Source organism: Notechis scutatus, chromosome 6 (genome assembly GCF_049901735.1).
Source record: "Notechis scutatus isolate UNSWTSFEM ecotype Mainland chromosome 6, rNotScu1.2, whole genome shotgun sequence".
Taxonomy (NCBI): domain Eukaryota; kingdom Metazoa; phylum Chordata; class Lepidosauria; order Squamata; family Elapidae; genus Notechis; species Notechis scutatus.
The window spans coordinates 56016950-56043400 of record NC_142014.1 but is presented as its reverse complement, the minus strand read 5'-3'; the positions used below and the strand labels follow the sequence as shown (position 1 = coordinate 56043400).

General features: G+C 37.6%; 1 protein-coding gene across 4 annotated transcripts; it reads left to right on the top strand.

The window, feature by feature from the left end:
* Positions 1-11: 11 nt before the first annotated feature.
* On the top strand, positions 12-26066 carry TOM1 (target of myb1 membrane trafficking protein). 4 transcript variants are annotated; one of them, XM_087968383.1, is made up of 16 exons: positions 410-691; positions 6511-6595; positions 7252-7330; positions 8906-9055; positions 9804-9938; positions 11092-11238; positions 12092-12208; positions 12434-12567; positions 12670-12703; positions 13945-14053; positions 14432-14552; positions 20372-20447; positions 21556-21618; positions 23869-23928; positions 24398-24437; positions 24967-26066. In XM_087968383.1, exons 1-16 carry the CDS (start codon positions 640-642, stop codon positions 25116-25118), a joined length of 1554 nt encoding a protein of 517 aa, XP_087824509.1. In that variant the 5' UTR covers positions 410-639; the 3' UTR covers positions 25119-26066. The 4 variants fall into 4 exon arrangements, with proteins under 4 accessions (XP_087824510.1, XP_026550739.1, XP_087824509.1 ...); XM_026694953.2 differs by having other exon boundaries at positions 13939-14053; XM_087968384.1 differs by lacking the exon at positions 21556-21618 and having other exon boundaries at positions 12-691.
* Positions 26067-26451: the final 385 nt, after the last annotated feature.

Sequence of the window (26451 nt, the reverse complement as noted above, 5' to 3'; positions counted from 1 at the left end):
ACAAGTCTTACAGTTGCCAAGTTTGAGGACCCCTGATCTAAATGTTGATATTGAAAAAGAACTGAAAGACATCGGGGAATGGAGGATACCTCAGCTCGGCCCTAGTGGCAGCAAAGCGCCTTTTTATTGATAGGTTTATAACTTCATACGGCCTTGATCGCGGCAGAGCGAAATCGAGTCCGTTGAAGCCGCTTTCTCCCGAGTAGGCCCTCGGCGGAAGCCACCAATACTGCGAGGACTGGGAGTTGCTTGGGTCCCAATTTGCGACCTATAATTATGGCATCATCCAATCGTCGCCGCTCGCTGTCACCAGGTAACAAACCCTTCCCTACAGCAAGAGCCTTGGAGAAAAGACTACAACTCCCAAGTGTGCTTGCAAAGGAAATGCCTGCCCCGGAATTAGAAAATCTTATTGCGGGCGAAGATGTTTAAGAGCGGGCTGTGCCCACATCCCGCCAACCCGCTTCGCCCATCAGATTTCCGCGTTAAACTCCGCTCGTCAAGGAGGCGCTTACGCTGCGGGGTGTGTCGCAAGAGCAAAGAACCAAGCACGGCCCCTGCAGCTCAGAGCAGTCACGTGACCCACTCGTGGCCCTGTCAGCTGATCTCTGCTAAGCCGTGGCGGTCGTCTAGTTGGTGATGGAGTTTCTTCTCGGCAATCCTTTTAGCTCTCCGGTCGGACAGCGCATTGGTAAGTGGCCGCCTGATTCTTGCCTTACGCTTCTACAATGCCCCCCACCCCACCCCCGGTGTCTCCCGACTTCGACCGCTCGCGTGATCGTAGCTTTAAACTCCGGATTTTACCTCAAGTCAGTGTCTAACTGCGGGAGGGGCGGAGCTTATAAATCACAGAGGCGGGGTTTTGATATTTTTTTTCTTCTGGCCGATGGGGATAGGACAGTTCTTCTGACGGACAGTTCATACTGATCAATGAGCTATGATCGAGGAGGCGGGTTCTTGGGGGAAGGCCTTGTAAGCCAATCCTGTCACAGTAAGAGTATGGAGGGGGGTCTCGAAGAAGGGATAAAGTTTGCTTGTTTAAAGGGGACGAGCCTCTGGTGCGAACGTCACGCCCCCGGAAGGCTGGTCGCTGCCTGCAAACGGTTGAGATAATTATAAAAAGATCTTCAAGTTTGAAGAAATGGCTCATGTCGCAAAAGCAGGAATTGGCAAACTCTGAATGGGCGGAGGCCTACATGCTTGCTTCCTCTGGTCTTCCCGGTGACCGTCCACAAGAAGCAGACTACAAATTCCATCTCTCCTAGGTGCACGGAATTTTTCAGTCTGTCCCATGGGGATGGCACTCAATGGGGGGACAAAATGAGAAATGGTTAGCTGTTCGGAGCACTAAACCAATTAAAGTCCAGTCCTAAAGTGTCCTAAGCAGCATTTAAGTCACTGATGACCTGTGGCCTTACTGCTGTTGCTGAATCGCACCTTTGAAGCCTTGCTCATTTTTCATCATACAAGCTGGGGCTCTTGGGAAGTGTAGTTCTCAAATGTTTACAGAATTACGTGTTCTCTTACATGCTGGCTTGAGAATTCACAAAATTGTCCTTAGCTGTGCCTGGGTAGCTAGGTTTAACCTTTGTTAATGTTTAACACAACACTTAATGGTCTAATAATGGGCTTTTTTCTTATTTTTATGAATATGTTCTAAATTAAGGATCTTAGGACAGGTTTCAGCAATGGATCCTATACTCGAGGGGTGTCAAACTTGCAGCCTGCAGGCCACGCCTACCCCCAGTTTAGAGAAAGGGGAAAAAGTTGTGATACGTCACATGATGCCATGTCATCACAAGTTTGACACAAGTTTAACACCCCTGCTATATGAGCAAAACATAAAATCACCAAACCGGTAGTTACACTGGTTGGATCCCACCCCTGCATGATCTGTTTCATTCACAAAAATCCCATGTGACTTAACTAAAATATACTTTTGATTTAAATCTGAAGTTAAACTTGCTAAATAAGTTCTTTGCCTAAATTCATATGCACGTACCAGTATATGCTGTTCATAATGCTGGGTAAAATCTAGATATTAAAGACATTAAAATCAACTGAAACAAACTCCGTATTTTGGAATGTGCTTGGATGGTAATAAATGTTAAAAGCATTAACAAATAAATCCCCTTCTGTCTTTAGTGGATAAAAAATACATAATAGTTTTTGATGATACCTGAGTCCTTGGACACTAAAACCTTCATAACCGGTAATTCTTAACACTTTAGTAATGTGTCATAAATTGCCAAATCACCACACCCTGACAGCAGGCTAACATAGATCTTGCTGAGTTTGCCTATAAGAACTGAGGCAATACTCACATACCATATACCAGTATAAGTCGATTATAAGCCGAGGATAATTTTACAAAACTGAAACTATGATATATGAGGTGGAAATGCAAACGATCTCACTATCATATTACTTGTTTGGAATATCAAATTTGCTGGCAGCTTATACGAATATACATTACTGTTTGATATCAATTACATTTATTTTTATGGTCTTCTAACTAGAATTGTTTATTGGTGTCAGGTGAGATTTAAACTGCTTTGTTCATTCCATATAGAAGCTATATGGCCTGAGTTAGACTTCTAGTTGTTGATGGTTCTAATTACAGTTCCGGAGCTAAATTTAGCATCTAACATTCTCATCACTATCAAGGGCCTTGTGTCTTAGAAAAGCTTCATAAAAGGAATAACATTCAGTTGTCCTTGTTTTTCCCCACTTCAAATGCAAAAAAGATATGAAATGTTATAACTCAAAATCTATTTCATTGATACATGTTTATTTGATAGGATGAGGCTCTTTTATGAGGTCTCAATCTAAAGAGGTGTTCAATAGATTGTTCAACACAGCCATGCTTGAGAACAGTGGAATTAGTTGTTGCTCTAAGTGCAATTTTCGTGTGTTTCAAGGGCAGATTGACAACATTATGCTATAATCTAGATTGAAGTTTAGCAATTAAGAGACCATTAGAGACAGTCCAGGCCAGAAAGTGTTGCAACCAGGCATACTTGGTCAGCTATAGGCCTAATAGTAGTACATATGTGGGGCATGAGTAAAGAAGGTGACCTTTTAAACTTCAATAAAAATACAGTAAATAAAAAAGAAAATGACTTTAATGAGCAGAGGAAAGCTCCATTACTAGGACAACAAGGAGATAAATATTACTGAAGCCCAGATGATGGGGAAGTGTTAAGAAAACTTATCAGACAGATGCCCCCCTAATTTACCTTAATAGAAAAAAATGGAGAAGCACATTCAGATTTGTTATATTCTGTCTTGATAACCATCTTAAGATACCAGTCTTAATAAAAAAAAATAGCTTTAGATACACATGGTATCTGTTTCTTAGTCTGGACTACTTTATACTGCTGACAGTGAGCAAGAGGAGCACAAGTAAGTTGTACTCCTAATTTTTTCAAAGCTCCATCAAGCAGTCTTCCACAGCCTATTTGTCCTGCAGGATTTGCAGATCCCAGGGAACTCCTACATAAAAAATTATGTCTACAGTTAGTATTGTTTGATATATGAAGATTTTTTTTCAATCAAACTCATCACCCCTAGCAAGTTCAATGAACCCTAACAACTTAATCAAGGAGAGAAGCAATCAAGGAGAGAAGAAATTTCCTGACAGAACAATTAACCAGTGGAATAATTGCCTCCAGAAGTTGTGAATTCTCCAACACTGGAAGCTTTTAAGAAGAGATTGGACAACCATTTGTCTGAAATGGTGTAGGGTTTCCTGCTTGAGCAGGGGGGTTGGACTAGAAGACCTCCATGGTCCCTACCAACGATGTTCTATTATATTCTAAACCTGTCACAGATCCCTAGGATTTCATGGAAGAATCCCTGTGAGAAAATATGATCTAGAATCAGAGACCTACTAATTTCCTGAACCATGAATTTTCAGTGTTGGAATTGAAGTTCACTTTACAATCTTTACGCAGCACTATGTATCCAGGTGAAATCAAGTGGCACCTAAATCTGATAAATTAAACCTGAGTGATGGAGGGATAGAGTTGCTTCGTAATAGCATATTTGTGACACTCTGTTTCAAACACCTTAATAATTTAATAATTTCTACCAGTGGCTTTTTATAAATATTGTTTTGTTATCTTATCCAATCAGTTAAGAAGCAGGCTTTAGGGCCTTTAGACTTCAAAAGACCTAGGACCAGAATGTTAGTAATTTGCCCAGAAGCAGGCAGGAGAAAGATCTCCAATGCACTCTTATATATCTAATATATTTTAAACATATTGGTTTCACAGCTTTCAGTTAATAGTATTCATTATTTTAAAAACTGAACTACACCTTGGAAATCCCAAGAAGCTCTGGCACCTAAGTGTTTCAGTTTGCTAGATGACTGTGATGCTAGACTGTTATTATCACCTTATTACAGAAATTCATTCAGGAAAAATAGGTGGCATTTTTAATCTGCTCTTCTAAATGAAATTTCTTCTTCTTTCATTTGTCCTGTTTGTTGCTTGCTTGTATTACTGTGGATAACTTCTCCTCTTTTCCATTAGCTAATTACTTGTTATTACCAGCTAGTACTGGTTTAAGTCTAGACATCCACTTTTTGGTGGTGATGGTGGTGGTACTTTTTTTATATATACCGGCAGTAGTTTTCCCTGAAAACTACTGCCTGTATATGCACTTATGCACTGATTGCGTGGTTAAACATTAGCACTAACAGCTTGTTGGTCATCACCCTGGCATTAGCAACATTGTGGAGAGAATATGATCCGTCTACAGTATAAGATTCTATTGTGTACATTATTTTCTCTGAAGAATCTTTCATACATTAGAATTGTGCAATATTTGATTCCAAAATAGAAAAGATGGTTTAGATTCAGTATGGGCATCATATCTTTTTCTACAGTGTGAATCTAGTCATGCAGGCTCAGGAAAATATTGAGTTCAGGATGTACTACAGAAGTAGGGGCAGAGTGCAGCTACATGTTGCCAACTCCTTACTGCCTCTATAACATCTCTGAAATCAAGTACTTTCCTTAGCCTGCACATCTCTGGAGATGGCAACTATTGAATAGACTATTATAACCAAAAGCTGGATAAGCAAACAAAGCAAAATATCAAAGCGTTTTCAGCAATAGGCCACATGACTAATGACTGGGATGGAGGAACACAGTTGCCTTAATAATGTATGGTCAAGGTTTAATTATTGTTTAGAGTTGATGTTTTGTATGTAATTGTTCAAATACGCATAGCTTTTTCTGTTCATTTATTTGTTTTGATTAGATTTTTGTAGTATCACTTTATCTATTTGGGTTTTTTTTCTTTTGTTATAGTTAAAAAGCATTTTTAAAGAGTTACCGCATGACTAAAGACTGATAGCAAAACACATAGTGACTGTATCATGGGAGTAAACAAAAGGATTACTAGGCACCCTAACTGACTGGCTTGGTCCCTGCTGTATATCCTAAGGAGAATGGGCCCTACAGCTAGAGATTTTTTTCAAGAGATATTCCATCTTTAATTTTGGACAAGATCATGCTTCATTATACTGAACTGATTTACTCTGAAAGGGTCCTTTATGATTCACAGCTCCTATTTGAGGAGCAAGTAAAGCTGTATATGAAATCTAAGCCAACTCACCATAGCCACGACAAAAATTAAAATGTTTTCATTATTTTTCCCCCCCTTCCCCCCCCCCCCCCAAAAATTTCAAAAAAAAAAAAAAAAAAAACAAACCCAACCCCCAAAACCCACCCAGCCCCCCCAAAATAATTAAGTTGAATTGGCCACAGTGTGTTTCGCTCATTCCACTCTGCGTTAGGCAGCTCCAATTAATGCACTAACTGCAAACTTTCCCAGAACAAAAGATTTTATAGCCATTCACTCTTTTGTTAATTTATTCCGTTGCAACACCATGTACACTGTGCTATTGTTGAAGACCATTAGAAAGTTATCATTAGCCCAGAATGGAGCAGTTCAAATAGTTGTGGATGTTTCTGTACATTGAGAACTGCACTGGTGATCAGTTGACTTTTGTGTTAATTTGAGATGATGATTGTCACCCTTAAAGCCCTGTATGATTCTATATAACAGATAAATGTCTTGAGGACTGCCTCCCAGTTGTATTTGTCTATTCAATACCATCAGAAAGAGTAGACTTCAGGAATCCCGTCAGAAAGGACTGAGAAAGTATACTTTCCCAACTGCTCCTCCTCTTACCTGAAATATTTTTCCTAAACTCTGACTGGCCTCAATCTTGCTAAGATTCAAGAAACCAATCAAAATCTGGCTCTATTAGCAGACCATAGATCTGCTTTGAGAATGTATTCATTTAATTGAATTATATTTATTCTCTGGTGCACTGTGAATGTTATCAGTTGTAATGATCTTGTTATACTGGGTTTTTTTTTCAAACAAGTTTATGTGTATTTGATTTATAAACCTCTCAGAGTCAGCAATGGCTAAAGCTGTATATAAGCCTGGTAAATTGAATAGTAGAGGTTGCTATTTTTTCTATTTCCACAGAGAAAGCTACTGATGGCTCCTTACAGAATGAAGATTGGGCTCTTAACATGGAAATCTGTGACATCATTAATGAGACAGAAGAAGGGTAAGGAAACAAGTGCTGAAATCAATAGCCATTTTCTGGATAGGTTCACTGTTGATTTTGCATTAGCCTGCACATTTTCTGAGATCCTTGAAGACACACCCAGCTCAGGAAAATGATACATGTAACAGGGAGCATTGATATAAAACATAAAAGCTCAACACTGAGTCTTGTGATGATTTTCAAAAAGGAGCATACTGCTCAAACACTCTTTTTGTTATCGATGCCAAAAATTCCATTACTAAGTCGTAATACTTTGCACAAGGATAAAATAAATCTTACAGGCATTTCCTGAAATCTTAGAAAATAAAAATATTCTTAATTCTCTCGTTAATATATTTTTCTTTAGGTCTGTTAATGTTTATTGTTAATTCTTTAATTCAAATTATTTCCTTTCACTTTTTAGTGCCTCATTTTCAGGTATCTTCATTAAGTTTAGGAGTCTTGGTTCTTTTAATTCATGTGAACAAAAATGTGGGGGACAGAATCGTTTAATGTATTGTGGAGAAGAGTTGCTCTTTTTGTGCTTTGGTGATTCCAGTGTCTAACTGAAGAAGAACAAACCTGATTCTGACTCTTGTTGCTGGCAAATTGCAAGCATATATTTTGTTCGTTTTTCAATGTTAATACTTTTATTATCTGACCTTTGCTATTGTTAGGCCCAAAGATGCTTTTCGAGCCATAAAGAAAAGGGTTGTTGGAAATAAGAATTTCCATGAAGTGATGTTGGCTTTGACGGTGAGTATGGAGCAGATTTCTCAGTTACAGTGGATATAGAAAATATATCCACCCTTTAAAATGGCAAGTTTTTGAGATGAAAAAAAAATCAGATCAAGGTAGTTCATTTCAGAATTTTTTCCATTTTTAATATATAAGCTATAAAATTCAATTGAAAAACAAACTGAAAATTTTAAGGGAAAAATAATAAGAAACCAGAATAATGTAGCTGCATAAGTGTGCACATCTTTAAACTAATACTTTGTTGAAGTACCTTTTGATTTTATGTCAGCATTCAGTCGTTTCCCACATGCTTTTGTCAGACCTGCTATAGGTTTTTGCAAAATGTAGCTGGGCTTGGATGCTTTTCTTTGTGACAAAAGTCTCTCTTTTGCCATTTACCCCACAGCCAAGGCAAATGGTTAATTGGGAGATTGTTGTCAAATGTAGTACACAACTTGCTCAAAATTCCTGCAGCTCCTTTAATGTTGCCATAGGCCTTTTAGCAGCCTCTCGGACCACTTTTTATCTTGTTTTTTCATAAATTTTGGAGGGATATCTGGTTTTAGGTGATGTTGTTGTGTCATATTTTCTCCATTTGTTGATAATTGGCTTCACTGTGTTCCATGGTATATCCAATGCCCTACAAATTTTTTGTACCCTACTTCTGACTGATATCTTCCAACAATGAGATCCCTTTGATGCTTTCTAAGCTCTTTGCAGACCGTGGCTTTTGCTGTAAAAGGTAACTGAGTAAATGTCAGAAAAATCCTACTAAAATAGCTGAACTTTAATTGATGGCACGTGTGTACTGACTACTATTTACCATCATTTTGAACATGAATAATTCTGAACACAGCCACATCCCTGGTTATAAGAGGGTCTGCATACTTATGCAGCCACATTATTTTAGTTTTTTATTATTGTGTTTCTGCATAAAAAAATGCAGTTGTTTTTCAATTGAATTCTATAGCTTATACGTTGTATTAAAAGTGGAGGAAATTCTGAAGGGATTTTCCAATATTTGAGGGGCTCATACAAAGATGAAGGGGTTAAGCTATTTTCCAAAGCATCAAAAGGCAAGACAAGAAACAATGGATGGAAACGAACTAAGGAGAGAACTAAAGAGAAAATTCCGAATGGTAAGAGCAATCAGCCAGTGGAATAGCTCGCCTTCAGAAGTTGTGGGTGCTCCATCTCTTGTCTGATGAACTGAGTGAGAGGCAGTTGTGCCTCATTAGGAGGGTGCTAGCAAGAGGAAAAGCTGTTGTAGTTGCTTTACCTTAAGGATATACCTGGAAAAGAGGAGTGACCTCTAACCTAGAATACTAATTTTTCATGTAAGTAATAAGCACAAGTTTTTTTAAAAAAAGGTATAATGTGAAGATTGTATGAATTAATTGAAAGGCAGAGCAAATACATTTGCCTGTAAAAGAATATTTTTTTATTGGCTTAACATGAAACAATCATATCTTTCTACTTGCCTGTGAACACTAAGGCTAGTTTTTGCAACTTTTTAAAGCGATAGCTGTAATGTGGTCAGAAAATGCAAGTAAACCAGAAGTAATTCCTAATACATCTTGTTTGACTTTGCAGGTCCTTGAGACATGTGTCAAAAACTGCGGCCATCGCTTTCACATATTGGTTGCTAGCCAGGATTTTGTAGAAGGTGTATTAGTACGAACCATCCTTCCCAAAAACAATCCTCCAGCCATTGTACATGATAAGGTGCTGACCCTCATCCAAGTAAGTGCATCCCTCTCAATCTTTCTGTCTTTCAGAGAGACCTCCATGTATAAGAACAGACCCACAGTTACTTTGCCTAAACCACAAGCCAGATTATTTTCATGGCAGTATGTAATATATGCTTATTAAATAGAAGTAAACTTTCTATCCATACTTGTATAGTTATTCCTGAGGAGAACTGAAATCTGAAACATTTATGTACCTTGTAGATTATTCAATTTACATAATATCATATCTTATCTTGTATAAAATAATAATTATAAATAATATCACACCTTATTTTGTATAAATAATTATGTTACTGTTCATGGAAAGAGGCAAAACACAGGCAACAGTCTGAAGCTATCTTTTTAACTCATGAAACCTACTGTTTCTTTTAGATCTCAGCTAGAGTAGCTTACAGGTTACAAGCCTACATCACAGGAGCTAGAAACTTAACATTGTGGGTGGTGGACAAATTTGATAAACATTTTTGAAAAATTAAAATCAGGTTTTCTAACAAGCCGTTTATGCTGCTTGTGTTACCATATATCTAGTATTCATCAGATCATTCCAGCAGTTAGACTCTGACCAGCCCATGCAGCCAAACACCTTTAAAAACGTTCAAATCTGATAACCGTTCTCTGCTTTTGATGCACACTCTGCTTTTGATGCTTGCATGCTTAACAAAATCATAAATGTTCATGCTTTTAAAAAAAATTAGGAGTTTTAAAAATCAAAAAATGTCATGATTTTCCTGTCTTTCTAGTCCTGGGCTGATGCCTTTCGTAGTACACCGGACCTGACTGGGGTTGTGACTGTTTATGAGGACCTGAGGAGAAAAGGCCTGGAGTTTCCCATGACAGATCTAGATATGCTATCACCCATCCATACACCCCAGAGGGTAAATGTTTAATGCACAACAATTCTTTATTTGCATTACAAAATATTATATGAATAATATATGAAATATATCTTGGAGGTATTTAGAAATAGTGATGTTGATTTGCTCCATTTTTTCTCTTTTCAAATTGATGCATGTTATGAAAAAAATAATGAAAGAGCTGGATGCCAAGTGTTGAGGTAATTCCCCGTTAGGAGAATGAGTGCACACACTGAGACGTAGTGAGAGTGGTGAGGAATAACACACAACCAGCACACAGATATACTGGATAGTAAAATGTAGGTTTTTACTTCCAGTAAACGGTTAAGCAAATTCCAACAAGCAGTCCAAGTCATACATGGTTAAAGCAGTCAGTTTTTCAGTCCAGGGATAATCCAAATATCAAAGTCCAGTATCATAAACAGTTCAGTAACAGACTTATAGCAATCCAAGAAGAACGACGATCAGCAACAGTAAATAGGGAAAAATTCAGGAACCAAAAACAGCGAACATCAGAACATAGACCAACTAGCAACTAGCAACAACAGGACTAAACAACCCAGGTTTCTGGCTCCGTCTTATGGCCGTTTGAGGAACCACATCCAATTACAATTTTAGCATTCCCTTAAAGAGACAGTATTAAATGTCTATCCTGGTTTATATATTTCCAACCCAACTATTAGGTGACTATCAGTTCCTAACACCAAAATACATCAAGTGTAGTGAAAGTAAGCAGATCCTTTGTATTCAAAGAGGAATGTATTGCTATCATAATCAAAGTCTAAGAACTATATAGAATTTAAGAAACACGCTTCATAAACACTGTAAGACATAGTTGAGCGTTCTGAACACAAACTACCTATGCAGTTTTGGACATTTCTCCGAAAGCACACAATCTAGTTGAAAGTCTGCTTTGCAACATATTTCATCCTATCTGCTGCTTGCTACTCATGCAGAGAAACGGAAAGAACCAGGCTGAAGTGACCACTTTGGAAGCCCCAGAGAAATAGTAAGAGGAATGGGAAACACTTTGAGCTGCAGGACTGGCTCGTTACTTAGATAAAAGGAAAACACCATAATTATGGGTAAAAAACAGCATATAATATACTGGGCTGATTTTTTTTTGTAGAAATAACTGAACTGTTCTTTCTCTCCTTTATGGGTTTCTCTTTAGACTGTATACACTCCACCAGATTCCCAGCCAGGAGTTATTCCATCAGCAGATTCTCCTCAACCAATAGATTCAATCCTGCACCCTGTATCTTTACCACAAGTTCCAGAAATTGCAGCTGATGCCTCTATCACACCTACAGCAGACCAGGTAAGAGCCACACGAACCACTCCCTTCTATCTCTATAAGAGAGTTTCTTGTTGAAGGACATCCTTTTTTTTTTCTTATGCAAGTTTCTGAAAAATGGAATCCACACACTTAGGGACCAGTGTCAAAGGACATGTTTATCTGAAAGAGCAAGCAGCGCATGTAACAATATCATGCAGATGATTTAGACAGGACATAAGGATTCCTCTCTTTCCTGGGCTGATGGTAAATTGTCCGCAGTCCTATTACCATTTGTCATATAGAGAGGATAGTTTGTCTTTTTTTGCATTCCAGATGTTCAGTATAAAAACAGTGCTTCTGAGCAAAAGCCAAGGGAGAGGGAGAATAGCCAGGCTTCCATGTATTATTCACAAATAAGACCACATCCATTAGTACATAAGTCGCACCTTTTGTCATTTATTCATAATTATCTGCAAAGTTGGAAGTGATGCTTCTTAGCTTCCACTTTTAGCTGTTAGTCTTTAGGTTATACTGACTATAATGACATAACACTGGGGACAAATTTCAAGTTATTTATTATAGCAGGTAGGACACACTCAGCTCCTGTAGCTATTTGCAACTGTCTAATCATAGAGTTGAAGAATTCAAGCTAAAAGAGGAGTATGGGTTGTTAACTCAAAATCTAAAAATTAATTCAAGGAGATTCCTGAAAATATCCAGGAAGGGAGTAGGAAAATACTAGGCTTATTTGTGCTTAAATTATCACACCTAACAAAACAGAGAAAACTTTATAGGCAAGAGCAACCAGACTATACTTGCCGGATAAAGTATTGGTTTGACAAATTAAGGCAACATATTCATCATGCTTTAAAAATGCCTCTATTGTTGTTTTCAGATTGGAAAATTACGCAGTGAATTGGAAGTGGTGAATGGAAATGTAAAAGTAATGTCTGAGATGTTAACAGAATTAGTGCCAGGACAAACTGAACCTTCTGACCTTGAACTGCTCCAGGTAGGAAGTGCTGAAATGTGACATTCATTATTGTTGCTGTGTATATAAGGACTTCATTTAGCAATCACTGAGATGAGCCTTAACCCAACTCCAAAAAACTATTTTTTGGATTCATGACCTGGATGAGTAAACATAGATTTTTAACTGATTAGTTATTAGCAGCTGCTTCTTAAACTAGCTTCTTTGATTCTGTTCTCATAACTTGTATCTTCTTTCTGTGGGTAGGAATTGAATCGGACGTGTAAAGCAATGCAGCAGCGTATATTGGAGCTGATTCCCCGCATCCTTAATGAACAGTTAACTGAGGAGCTGCTCCTTGTCAATGACAACCTCAACAATATTTTCCTGCGCCATGAACGGTATTTCTGAGAACATCTTTCCCTTTCTCCTGTTCTTTCTCTTTTTATAAGTAAAGCAGCCTTGCTGTTTTTCCATTGAAACTATTTCATTGATTCTCATAGGTTTGAACGGCTCCGATCTGGCCAGCCTGCAAAGGTATTTCAGCATTTACTTAATTTGTTTGAGTGATAGCCCACCTTTTTTCCAAAACCTCAGTGGAGCATACATGGCACTCCTTTTACCAATCTGTAGCCTCAGAGCCACCCAAAGAGGTAGTTTAGGTTTGAAGAGCATGTGGCCTAAAATTATCTATACATTTCCTTGGTTGAGATTGGACTTGATCCTGGGATCCTGAGTCCCAGTGCAATTCTTTGACCACTGAACCACTCTGTCACTCCTTCAAAGCATGCTCGTGAGGTCATATTATTGATATTGCTAGAGAATAAAATAAAATATATAGTGGCTGCAGCAGCATACTTGAATTTATTTGGTATAGTCCTTCCTGGCTTTACATATTTGTACTTGGGCTTTTTCCATCTAAAAGTGATGTTAAAAGTTCTAGTGGCATTTTGCTGGTTTGGTGGTGCCAAAATGTTTCCAATACAGGATGTGTATTAGTTTATGATTCAGGATGCATGTCAGTTATGATACATAAAATTTAATTAAGTTTTGCATTGACTAGATGCAGAGAACGATTCTAGAAGGATTGCTCATTGGTATACCTTGTTGTTTGACTAATCCTAAACTAGGACAATAGCTATGATTCAGGGGGAAAAGTTTGTGTAGTCTGTGCCAAAGATCCTAAATTCAGATCCTGGCTTTTCCAGATAGAAATGGGCAAGAACAACCAGTCAATATAAGGAATAGTTTGAGATGGTGAATAATACTTTCATCTCATCCTAGAAACATTTTTCTTCATTTGCGTACATTAGACTTGTAATTTTTATCATATACTTTCATAACCATCCTTGGCATAAACTTCAACTCCAGGGAGCCTGCAGACTTTTACTGATTGCATGGTAGAACCTATATTGGCAGCATGAAGTCTGTCATGTGCAGAAGTCTTAAGATGTCCCAGGAAATGCTTGTGTGAGAGTTCCTTTGAACATTGGATGGCATTTTCTTTATTTTTTCCTTGTTAAAATAGTAATCCTAACACCCTTATTTAACTGATTTTTTCATGTAACAATAAGAGTTGGAAGAGACCTTGTATAGCAACTTTTAATTCATATCACCTTTTTTTTTTTTGGCTTCCATATCCTTGGTTGGATTTCCCTGAAAAATCAGAACATATGATCAGTGAATTGGGAGGCATGTTTTGGAAGAAATGCTATAGTCTTTCACAGTAATCCAATATTAGCAAAATGCATTTTCTTTTCTTTTTTTCCAAGCAACAGAATGACACAGAGAATGAAAACAGTATGCTTGACATGGGGCCTAGTATCACACCAGCAGAAAAAGTTCCTGTAACTGCCAGTACACTTTCATCTCAACTTGCAGGAATTGGTAAGTATCTTTGTTGGATTTGTAAGGCTATAAAATTCTTTTTCCCATTCACATTCATAATTCTGGCCATTTGGCGAGCTCTCTCTAGTTTATATACAATTTCCCTACTTTTTAAATAAACAACATTATCTGAAGTAGGCCAACACAAGCAGTAATAAGCAGATTTATTGAGAAATTATTGAAAACCTGAATAGACATATTTGCCCAAATGCATGCTGTTTAGAAGTCACAATAGATCTTTCTAATACTTTCTTCATCTGGAAAATTTGCCCACTCCATGTAAGAAAGCTTGATGTTTCTTTGCAGATAGATAGATTCATTACATCCTCATATATTTTTAACATTCTAGATGATACCTTGCTGTCCTTTGCCTTCTAGATCTTGGTTCTAATAGTGTCAGTTCAGGTTTGCAATCCCTCAACAATTCCAGCAAACTGGAAGAAGAGTTTGATATGTTTGCACTGACCCGTGGCAGTTCCTTGGCTGAACAACGCAAAGAGTAAGTGAATATACCCATTATATTAATGTGGGCAAAAATAATGAATACCATAAAGCAAACTTTTCAAACAAAGATATTTAAATGCCCATTTTGGTAAATTAATGTATGTCTGTATTCCAGTTTTACTGGTGTCCTTTTGATTTAATTCTATGCAAAATTGATTTTATTTTTTAAATGTAGACATAATTTCAAAAGTTTTCAAGTAGAGAAGGAAGTTGTAAATCCAAAATTCTTAAGTCCTGCAAGTAGAAAAGAAAAATGGGCAAACCAAGAGACTGAAATCAAGGCTGCCAATATTATGAAGAATAAGTTTTGAAAGTTATGTCACTTGACTCATGTAGCGTCAGTCTTGCCATGTTGTATGTGATGTTGAAAATCCTAGTTACCATTCAGAATGGGATTTCCTTTTTGACAATAGACTACAGAATTTCTGGTATTGACTCCTTAAATTTTTAATACAGTGATACTAACAAAACATATTTTGTGCCTTATGCCCCAACAATAATGCTAGTGTGTATTTGGGAATTAGATTGTTGAGATTTCAAAAGACTGTTGTTTGTTCTACTCCAAAGAACTAGGACAAACCTGAGCTGTAATTAGCATATTCCTCTTTTCCACTCCCTGTCCCCCTTGGCATTTCCTCAACCTCTAGTGGTTTATGTGAATTGCAGCTGCAATAAAATAGAAGGTTTGCTGTTAATAGCATGGACCAAATGAAGAACAGATTTATGAATTAGAGCAGTCTAGCAATGTAACTATCAATTAAGACTAATGCTTTAGTTACTGTTATGCACCTCCCCTGCTCACTCTGGCTGTAATGGGTTTTCAGAGCCTCTCCCACCCTCAAGGCACTCTTTGCACAGCTTCCTACCCCACTGGGTTCCACATCCTTGCGTCTCCTGCCCGTCATGCCTTACTAGACTGATTTCTTCTGACCTCCAAGAGTGCCCAGTCAATGCGACATTCTGCAGTCTTCTTGTAGAAACAGCCTTGTATGTTCTGGAGTCGGCACTATTTGTACAATCTCTCAGAGAGCCGTGATTTTCCAAATCATGCAGTTTGGAAAATCGTGTCCTGAGAGATTGCAAGAATGGCAGCCATTTCCAGAAGGGTGAAAGGCAGCCTCTGTAAAAGCCTGTGTGGCACATCAGCTGGACACTCTTGTTGGAAAAGTGATCTTTTGAGATCTCCTTTCCGAAAGAGAGTCAGCTGATGTGCCACGCAGCAGCCTTCCTATATAGAAGCTGCTTAGTGCCATCTTGGAAGCAGGTGCCATTTTGGAAATGACTGCTATTCTTGAATTGTGAGGATTGCGAACTGCTTTTAAAATAGTACATGCTTCCAGCATGGCACCGGATAGTTACTGTATAGGAACGCCACAGAGCACACAGGCAGATTCTCTTTCGGAAAGGCAGTCTTTGGAAGAGGTACTATAAGTGGAACAAGGCCCATCAGGACTGGCCCAAGTATATGGGACTCAGAGGGACAGGGAACAGGCCAAGGTCTGTAGGGGCCGTGCCAAGTGAAAAGTAGGCCCAAGTAGGACAGGACTGAGTGGAGGAAATAGGCTGGTGGGGGCAGTTGTAGCATCCCCGAGATTGGTTGTAAGGGTGGGAAATTGTAAATGCTCCTGAATTGTGATCATGTGAGTACAGGGTTGTTACAGCAGTCAGAACTTCGAGTACAATGTTTAAGTCCCTTCGTTCAGCATGATTGTAATTTCAAACAGTTGCTTAATAGATGGTCAGCAGTTGAGGACTATCTGCACCTTATTTGTTTATTTATCTAGGGGTGGTAATGCAGACTTTCTGCAAGCTGTTACAAAAGCTAAAAGCATGAGCTGTTGCCACGGTGAATGGCAAAGTTAGCATTTCTCTGAGGAAACTGTTCTGCTTGTTTATCAGAAACTTCTTTGATTTTAATTTTCTCACATATCCTTAATTATCTAGTTATTTGAGAGATAAACTTCTTAAAAATTGACACAGCTCTTCACTCTATAAAGCAACAGACATTTCCTACAACAGGACAGGCTGTTTTGACATACTCTACTGACACGTTCCTGGTGGTGCAAAACCATCCATTCATCAATAGCTTTAAGATAACCATAATTTTCTTAGACATCGCACCTTCCCTTTCTTCCAAGATTTGTTTAATGGGAATAATGGCAGAGCTGATCCACTCTGCAGAATAGCTGTGAAAATTGCACAAGGCATTTTGTATAGCAAAAAAAATATGACACGAATTTTAAGTACTATTTATCTGGATTTAATCTTGCAATGATACATGGCTAATTCTGAGGGTCTTGCCCAACTCGGTAGTTCCCAGAAAAACAGAGCTGTATCCTGGCATATTTTTCAGACTTGATGGCATAAGATTAAAGCAAGCCTTTGAGTGGCATTGGTGCTAATAGAAACAGATGTTTTTTTACGGCCATGTGCACTTATACCCCCTCCAACACTTAGCAAAATAGGCTGTGTGCCAGTAGGCTTCTAGGCACCACTGATTCAGCTCTTGCAGCCACTGGAGAGCTTATAATGCTTGCTGCAAAGCTCGCCTTTTCAGAGACTCTGCCTGGTTCAAAGATGAAGGGAAGCCATACCATACCAGAGGAATATGGACACCCCGCGCATATACCAGGCTACAGGAAGACTATTCTTGGCCTGCTTGCTGTTAAATGGAATATGAAATAGAATTGGGAACTATATGGAAAGAAAGCAGAGAGAGTGAACCAGCACTAGAAGCAGCTGAAACCTAATCTCTTGACATCCACTCTGGCTGATCTTTTCCTACTCTGGATAATTGCATATTTTCTCCAGCACTACTTGATCCTCTTACGATTAAGATAAATATAATCTTTCCGATGAAGGGACACTTTCAGTTTATTTTGCTATCTCACGTTGGACTGGTTGCCTCCTATTTTAATTTTTTGGCCAGAAACCAGATTGGGATTATCTATTTTGCAGCTTGCCTCTATTTCCGTATATGTTTGTGCTTTTTTTTTCCTGTACTTTGATGGTCAAATCAAGATAACTTTATTGGAGTTGGGCTTGGGTATCTTTCCAAAACATCATGAACATCATGCAGAAGTTCTGGCAACACCTTAAGCCATTCCTGCCTTTCTGCCTTATTGCTGGTATGGTGGTGGTACTCTGCTTCATCCTTGATGCTATTGTGCACAGTGGGCCCTTCACTGACAAGCATTTCTTTGAAAAGTTTGAGCAGAGGTGGCCCAACCCCCTGGCTGCAAGAAGGAACATGTCTCTGTGATTATGGGTGGGATAGAAATATGGACCGGGGGAGCTCATTTCTGGTGCAACATCATCCAAGGCTGCATTGGCCCTGTGTAGGAAATAATGTATTTAGGTAGAGTGTAGACAGAAGGCAGATCTGGGTATACTTTAGAGTAAATAACAAAGATGAGTTATTTTTTCAAAAGGGTGTAACGCTATGAAATAGTTTCTATGAGATGATGTTTAGCATCGCAATAGCTGTATGCATTAATTAATCTGGAAAAGTTATGCCTAATTTTACCTGAAAAACAGAGCATGTAACGTGTGTGTTAAGTTCGTGCATTATAGTGAAATAGAGTTACAAAACTATATGCATGTGCAGTTCTATTATAATGAGTGCCTATAAAACCATATTTAAATGAAAGTACCTTATTCCCTCTTCCTGTGGAGCTATACTTAAATAATGTTTGCAAAAATCTCAATAAGCAAGCAGACAGACTGCTAGGGGCAGGGCACAGCAGATTAGTACCTATTATAATTCTTTAACCTTCCCCATAACTACCAACATCAGAATACCTTCTGTAAAATATCAAACTAAAAGATAGCATAGAAGAGTGCTTTATTTGTTTAGTGTATGCAGGCTGCAAAGCTACATTTTTCTCAAAATACGATATAGATTTGATTAGAGGATCAGGTTAGATTCTCAAACAAACTGGGTTTTTAAGGTTTAGTTTTTAAGATATCGGGCTGAGAAGACTCAGAATCATTGGGTGACTTACAGCCTTTCATCTATTCTCAACCAACACATTTTAGTACTCTTACAATAAAATTACTTTTTCTAAAATTACTTATTCTGAATCTCAGTTTAGCAGCAAACAAATTGGTTCTCCATCAGCTAAAACTATTATACCAAAATAAAGCTGAAGTTGACTAGGAATGTATTTTTATGCAGAATGACTATGCACTCCATTTAATTCTGATATTTGACAGATATACAAACTCAGAATTCCTTAATTCTAGTCAAAAACAAAACAGATTCTGCAGATATGCAATCTGACTTTCTGTGCTTTATCACATTGGGAAAACATACAGTAAAATTCAGTGAAACTATAATTGAATATTAAATTTTAGAATGAAACACTTGCAACTGTTTCACCTGGTATATATGCATGCAAATCAATATGCAATAGAGAAAGATCTAGATATCAAAGACTTGGACTTAAAATCTTGGTTGCATCTTAACTGTGCTCACTTTATTCTTGCACATCAGTGCTTAAAATGATTTACAACCATTCTAATCTATAGCAGCTACAAAAACAAAATATTCTCAGTCCGCTAAAAATAATAAATAATTCATACCAGTAGCATCATCCAATTATAACTACAGTGGCAAAACATTTTTGACATGCCTCCTTAAAAGAGATTAAGTAGCTGAGAAGGAGATTTCATAACAGCAGTACTACAGCAGTGGAAATCGTACAGAGATGGAATGTGGAGTAAGGACTTTTCTACAGTTTTCACATGGCCTTCTCAACATACAAAGTAAGCCATTTTTTAAAGCACACTACAAACCTGGGATTGATGGGTGGTTAAAGGATATATTACAAAGTATGCTCAAGAATTTAGGAATATTGATACCAGTGCTTCTGTGCTGCCAGTGTCTTATCAATCTTATTAATGCTATCCAAATGTATTTCAGCAACTACAGATAATTACATTTAAGAAATTATTTACAAACTCTAGGAGTCAGCAGTTTTGTCATGGAATTTGGGCAGAGGTTGAATATAGTCTTTCAATCACTCATAAATATACAGAAGAGCCCGCAGGTTCACACATTCTGAGAATGTCCAGCAAAATTGTGAACATACATTGTAAATAATTCATCTGAGAGATCTACTGATTACCAATTATGATATAATTGTTTTCCTAATTATTATTTTACTTCTAAATGTGAATCCTAACTTTGTATGCAACTATCTGAAGCTTCCTTTTCCAATCTCCAATGCAGTTGAATTTGCTGTTTTATTTCATTCTCAGACAAGTAATCAATATAATAAATTAAATCTAATGTCTGATGTCACCATCTATTCCTCGAAAATTCTTTAATATTGTATGAGGCTATATAAAAAGACAATTGAAGGGGAGTTTATTAATTTTGACATTAAAATTTTCTCTAAATCCTTTCTCTCACCTCTTTTTTAAAATTTGGTTTTACAGTCAACCTAAGTACATGTACGTGCCAGTGTTTACCAAATTATGGGCAAGGTAGGCATGCAGGCAGGCAGAGTCTTATAAGTCAACCACAGTATTTTTTTTTCTTCAGAGAAAATGTAGTTTACTTAAACACATTCAACTGTTATGCATCAAATAATAAAGTTTAAAAGAAAACGACAAATCAAACATCTAATGTAATTTATATAATACATTTCTATTGGGCCTCACTATTGGTATTTCTATGTGGTGTATGTGTGTATGTGTGTGTGTGTGTAAAGTACTCCCAACCTCATCCCAGAAATACGGAACATAATCTGTGCTTTAGATAAAATGCCCAAAGCCATATCTACTGGCTAACTTGATTTCCTCTTTCAGGGTGAAGTATGAAGATCCTTTAGCAACAAAAGGTCTAGCTGGAGCCTTGGATGCCAGACAACAGAATACAGGAGCAGTGAGTAGCTGTCTATCAAACTGTTAGACAGTTGTATATATAACTACATAACCATATAAACTGAAGAGGCATATCCTGCATATTCAAGGCCTCCCCATATGTACTACTGACCTCCAGCCAGCACAATCAGTTATTTTGCTGAGACAATGTGAAGTGTAATTCAAAATAATTGAAGGATGCTGAATTTGGGGAGATTGTAGTAATTATCTCTCTTGATAATACAGCTTTCTATGTTTTCATGTATAATTTGTATATGAATATATCTACCAATCCAAAGTCAGACAACATACATCTACCCATAGTGAGGGTTAAATACTGTAAAGTAATTCTAAGAGGAGGCAAAATGACTTCAGATTTCAATTCATTTTCAAGCAAATTTTTCATGATATAGTTCCCACAACAGTTCATAATAAATCACAATAGACTACTTATATACGTTCAGCAATAATGCAAACCAAAGATCCATCATAATGCACTGCATTATGTCCAATAATTCATTAAAATTAAATCTAAATGGAAAAACAACCCAAATATTTAAAAGATATTTCCACAAAGTTCTGAAATATATAACATTTTAATCATCATAATACTTCGGTTCCATAATACAGTAATATTGAAATTATTATACTCAACCGTAAGAAAAGATGCTAATTAAAAATGCAACATCAAAATGCTTCAATTAACAGCCATCAAGCTCCAAAAATACAATACTAAAAAAAAAAATTCTGCAAAAGAGAGTGAGTGCTGTGCATTCATCTTGGGGTAAATACAGTCAAAAAGATGAGCAGTTCTCTAAATATATCTTCTTCCTGTGTTGAATCCACTTTATAATAACACAATTTTCAAACATAGTCCATCTGAAGCAAAAGGCACTGTTTCTCCATTCAGTTTCTTATTTTTCTGTAGATAATTCAACCTTCTCTTATGGACTTGGGACGTAAGTTCCTTCAATTTCATTAAAAAGAATGACAGGCAGGAGAGAAGTCCCCCCCCCCCCATGATCTTTTAGATAGAGAGGGGATAGTTCCCCTACTGAGAACATTGCTCCCTGCTCTCCTCATCACCCATATTTTCAATCTTCTTAGAAAACAAATTTTCTCTTAACTAGCTGGAGCCAGGTGGTTCTACTGACGAGGCCCCGATTACAAACTGGATGATGCGCCAAGGAATGGTGAGAATGTATCACTGCTGGGGAAGATTTTAAAAAACGCTTAAAGAATATTGAGCATATTGTGGTACGGATTGAACACTGTGTGGGGACAACAACAGACAAAGTGATATGATTAGGTTTGAAGCCAAGAAACCTCTTCTTCAAAATGCTACATTCCAGATTCTACCTGGGTAGAGGAAACATTTTTACAAAAGTTTTTACAATAGCCAAAATAGAACCTTCTACAGCTTTTTAATTTATTCCAATGTTTGTAACACAATGTGTATAACTCTGAATGCAGTTGCATTGTATCACAGTCCAAAAATTATGTAAGAAAGATCCGTTATTTCTTTCTGACTATCTGCGTGAAAGACTAAAAATGACCTCCTTATTTCAGGAGGGAGTGAGGAGAAAGTGTCATAAAGGATTATGAAGTGAACATAACCTATAAGGTTCCATATAGGTTGTAGAGAGGGCTGTAAAGCACTATAAAGCAGTATATAAGTCTAAGTGCTATTGCTATATCAAGCAAGGATTTGTACTTTCACATAGTGCACATACAGTTATCTAGTGGCAAGTTCTCTCTTGCCTCTTCTTTGACTTTCTTCACTTTTGGGAGAAATATACGCACAAACACTACGATCAATATCTGGCTGCCTAACATTTTGATCTTGAAATTCCAAGATTATACATGCCATAATAATATCAACCTAGGATTGGAATTGTACTGCTTTGTCCAAGCTGAACCCAAACACTGTTCTGGATTACTTTAGTAGCTCTTATTTCCATCTGTTCTAGAAAGTTCTTCTGGGGATAAAATAAATTATGACCACATTTTTCTTAATGCCTCTCTTCCCCAAATTTTTAACTGAGTTTGATTTGAACAGAAGAAGAAGAAAAGAGCTTTATCTTGGCAGACAGAAGAGAATGAGATAAAAATAGATCAGACTCTGGTAGTGGCTTTAAAGGAACTGATTGCATGATTTCTTCCCTCGGGCTAGTTGGCTTCTATTTTCTTTGTTTTCCAGTGGTTTTGTAAACAAAAGCTCTGTACTTTTTCTGCCTTAATGGTATTTGTGCTTTAACTTTGAAGATTTCTTTCTTAACTTATGAATCTGTCTATTGAGACCACACCTGCTTGCTTTTGAATACTGAAAGCCAAAATAAACATATATTCTTTCTTTTGCACATCCTGGCTTATCAAGATAAGCTTACTTGGCTTAAGATAGGAACATGAACTTAAAAATGAAGAAGTGAGGAAGTAAGAAATGGAGTTTCATCATTACATTGTGAAATTACAATATAATTCCCCAGGCAAGTTTTCATTTTTGGTTTATAAGGGAAACAAAACCCTTTGTATCAAGCTATATGTTTAATAGCAATAAGTAAAAATGGCTGACCTAATACACTGTTTATATAAGAAACCCTATTTCCTTTAAATTTTAAGAATACTTCAAACGTATTTTGCTAAACACAGGAAATGGGCAAAATATGAGAATCTTATTTAAAAATTTTCTTGGATTTACATCCCACCTTTCACTCAGGAACTCCAAGCAACTTATATGTTACTCTCTCCTCCACTTGTCCCCCCAAAAACCAAGTGTAGGAAGAAGATTAGTGTAAGGGATAATAATTAGCCAAAAGAGATGAAAGTGTAGAGGAAAGAAGTGAAGCTTTGAGAGATCTTATTTGTCAGATTGGACAAAACTCAGCAGGACTTTTTCGTGCAGCTGTTGATAAAAATAGGATCACCAACATAATTGCCAACATCCGATGACGGATATGGCACAAAAAGAAGAATTTGTCAGATCTTAAGTGTATAATTTTTGTGCCAGAGTGGCCTTTATATTAGAAGATGGGAACAAAGCAGAAGCCCACAGAAGCACATTTGCTAGACATAAATTACCTGATTTTGTTTTGCAAAATGTTGTTCCTTAGGCTTGTTATATACAATGATATGATCTAACATAAACTAAAACACAGAATATTTTTATGCTTTGCTAGATAAAAATAAAACAAAGCCTTCTAATTAATGATGTCTCTCCATATACATTGCTGTTATCCATAAAATCTGTACCTGCAAAGTAGGGCCCAAGCTATGTGAGAAAGATTTCAAGCCATTCTTCAGTGATGCTAAGAAATGTTGAACCAAGAATTGCACTGATTTAAATCATGGCTTTTTAACCCTGAGGGTTGAGGATATATTTTTTTTACAAACGTGGATATGCAAGGTCTGTTTGGTCTTTTTCTTTTTCTCACTTTCCTTATCAGATTCCTGTATCCCAAGCTGCTTTCATGGAGGAAATTGAACAGTGGATCTCCACTGAAGAGGTATGTAATAAAGATGAAATGCTTGTGTATAAGGAGTTAATTACTGGCACATCCTACCAACTGTCTTGTGGGGAGGAACATAACTAGGTGGTATATCCTGGAGGGTGGGGGGAATCCTAGATTCTGTCTCTAGCTTATAGAGATGATAAGTATTAACTATTAAACCTGACTTCCTCTCTTGCATTGAGAGGGAGTCTTCTTGAGTTTTTTCTGAAAATGAAAAGGAAATGTCTACTCTTCCTTTCTTATGGCCAGGTCTGTTGGTCACTGACATATCAGCATTAAAAACAGAAATTTGATAGCAGTGTCCCAAATTCAACTGCTCCTTGAAACACTTATCTACTCTGTAGATGTGGTGGGTGAACATATACCAAATCTTAGTATTTGTGGAAAATTCTGTTCCAAGTGAGCCCTGCAAGCTTCCATTTAATCTTATTTTATTTCCATATTACCTTTTTGTTCTCCTCAGGGAAACGAGACAGTGGATCCAAAGGGTGTCACCAGTGAAGGCAAGTTATACCCAATCATATATCCTGTCCTTTATGACTGATATTCTCCAGCTACTAGGCCTGAAATGTTCTTCATCTATTGATCTCATGAACAAAATCAAACCAATCATATATTAACAACACACACACATGATTTCTTAGCATACCTGTAATGTTTGTAACCCCCCTAATAAGTACCAGGATTTGTTTGCTCTTGTACCTATGTCTTCAGAACTGTCCTGATGAAAGCAATTGTTTGTCATCGATTATTATCACCAGCGATATGGTCTGTTTAATTCCAGATAGGTGTTTCACCAATAGAAGAGAATATTTGTAAACTCAGACTTGAAATGAGGGGACCTTGGTACTCTCTGGGCTTGGTTATTTTCTTTCCAACATTTCATTATCTGTTTGGGTAATGAAAGGCCTGCAAGAAAACAACCAAGCTCAGAGAGCATCAAGAACCCCTCATAGATATTTCAGCTGTAATTCCCTTCCAGCCTTGTTAATTCTTCCCCTTTTAAAATTATCCCTAATTCTTTCTTGCCAGAGTTTGACAGATTCCTTGAGGAGCGTGCAAAGGTGGCAGATCGACTTCCTGCCCTTCCCAGTGCCCCCACAGGGGCTCCTTCCACAACATCCACTAACTCTGGTCCTCAGCGAAAGAAAGACAAAGATGAAGATGCAATGTTCGCTTTATGAGCCATTCTGCGGCTTGGTGTGCCGTGGTTACAAGAGGACCTGTGTGTTCTGCGCTGCACTTCTTGAGGGAGAGAGGGGAATCCTAAGGAGACAAGATCGGGAAAGTTTCCGCTTTCCTTCTTCCTGCCTTCTTTCCAGACTGCTTCGGGTTAGGTTAATCATTGCTGCAATAGGGAACACTAAAGCAAAGCAAGCAGTAGGAAGATGTTGCAGAGCTATCAAATGTATTTGCCAGATGAATTGGGATTTCTCCTGGGAGATCTAGGCAGCCTTGGGTGTTCTTCATTGTTTTGTTGTGCATATCTTTCTCCAATGATGATGACTCTTAAAAGTCGTGCTGAAAGTGAGTAGTAGGATTTGTCAGTTTTTCCCAATCCCACAGGCAGTTGCACAAAATGGTCAAATTGGGCAGCTTCTTTCAATCTTTTCTGTATTTTTCTTCTCCTCTAGCAATAAGGGAACTACAGATCCAGTTGGCTGTGGGGGAAAAAAGAGTACCGTTTGTGGTCTTTTTTCACACACACATGTAACACTGTGTTACGTACCAATATTTCTGCATGACAAATTCTGCTCGCAAGCCAAGCACATTCGCTCTTCAGTCCAGATACCAGCTGCACAGTGCGTAATTCTGAACAATATCAATTTCTTCCAAGGCTGGCTTCTTTCAGTTTTCAAAGCTAGAATGTCCAGGAGGCACAGACTTTTCGGGGGGGGGGGTGAGGGGTGTGGAAATTGAATCTGATGAAACCCACAATCAGGACTTTTGTGTTTTCACCATAATATTCCCTTAGATTGCGTTTCACTATCATTCTCAGAAAGAACTGCAAATAATATTCACCAGGTTTATGGTTAAAGAACGGTTTTGGGGGGAGGCAATATTGAATTATGCCATATAATTGGGAGACTTGCTTTGTATATTCCATATTAAAGAAATGACTTCACTACAAATGTGTGCTTTCTGTCAAATTTGGTTTACAGTATAATACACTTTCTAATCAAATGTGGAGAAAGAGTACAAGGAGAAGCAATCAAGAGGTTTCTCAGTGAGTGTAGCTCCTGGCAGAAAAGCAAAGCAAGGAAGAAACTCCTAACTGAAGTTTGTCTGTATTAATTTAGCCTTAAAAAAAGAATGTGAACATTTGCTGAGTAGATGCCACTTGTACATACCCAATGGAACATGGTTGCTCATATACCAGGCCCATAAAACCCAAGCTGTATAGCACTGAAATAGGACATAAGCACTCAGATTAAGCTGTACAGTTAAGTTTAGCATATGTCACTTAATTTCTGTAATTCTGTAATTTTCAATGGCCCTAGATTGGGAAACTTGTAT

What these genes read in the sequence shown, in the direction of transcription:
- TOM1 (XM_026694953.2), top strand. Translation starts at nt 640, where the DNA reads ATGGAGTTTCTTCTCGGCAATCCTTTTAGCTCTCCGGTCGGACAGCGC. An exon ending in ATTAATGAGACAGAAGAAGG is followed by an intron (nt 6,596 to 7,251) that starts GTAAGGAAACAA and finishes TGCTATTGTTAG; the next exon opens with GCCCAAAGATGCTTTTCGAG. An exon ending in TTGGCTGAACAACGCAAAGA is followed by an intron (nt 14,553 to 20,371) that starts GTAAGTGAATAT and finishes TTCCTCTTTCAG; the next exon opens with GGTGAAGTATGAAGATCCTT.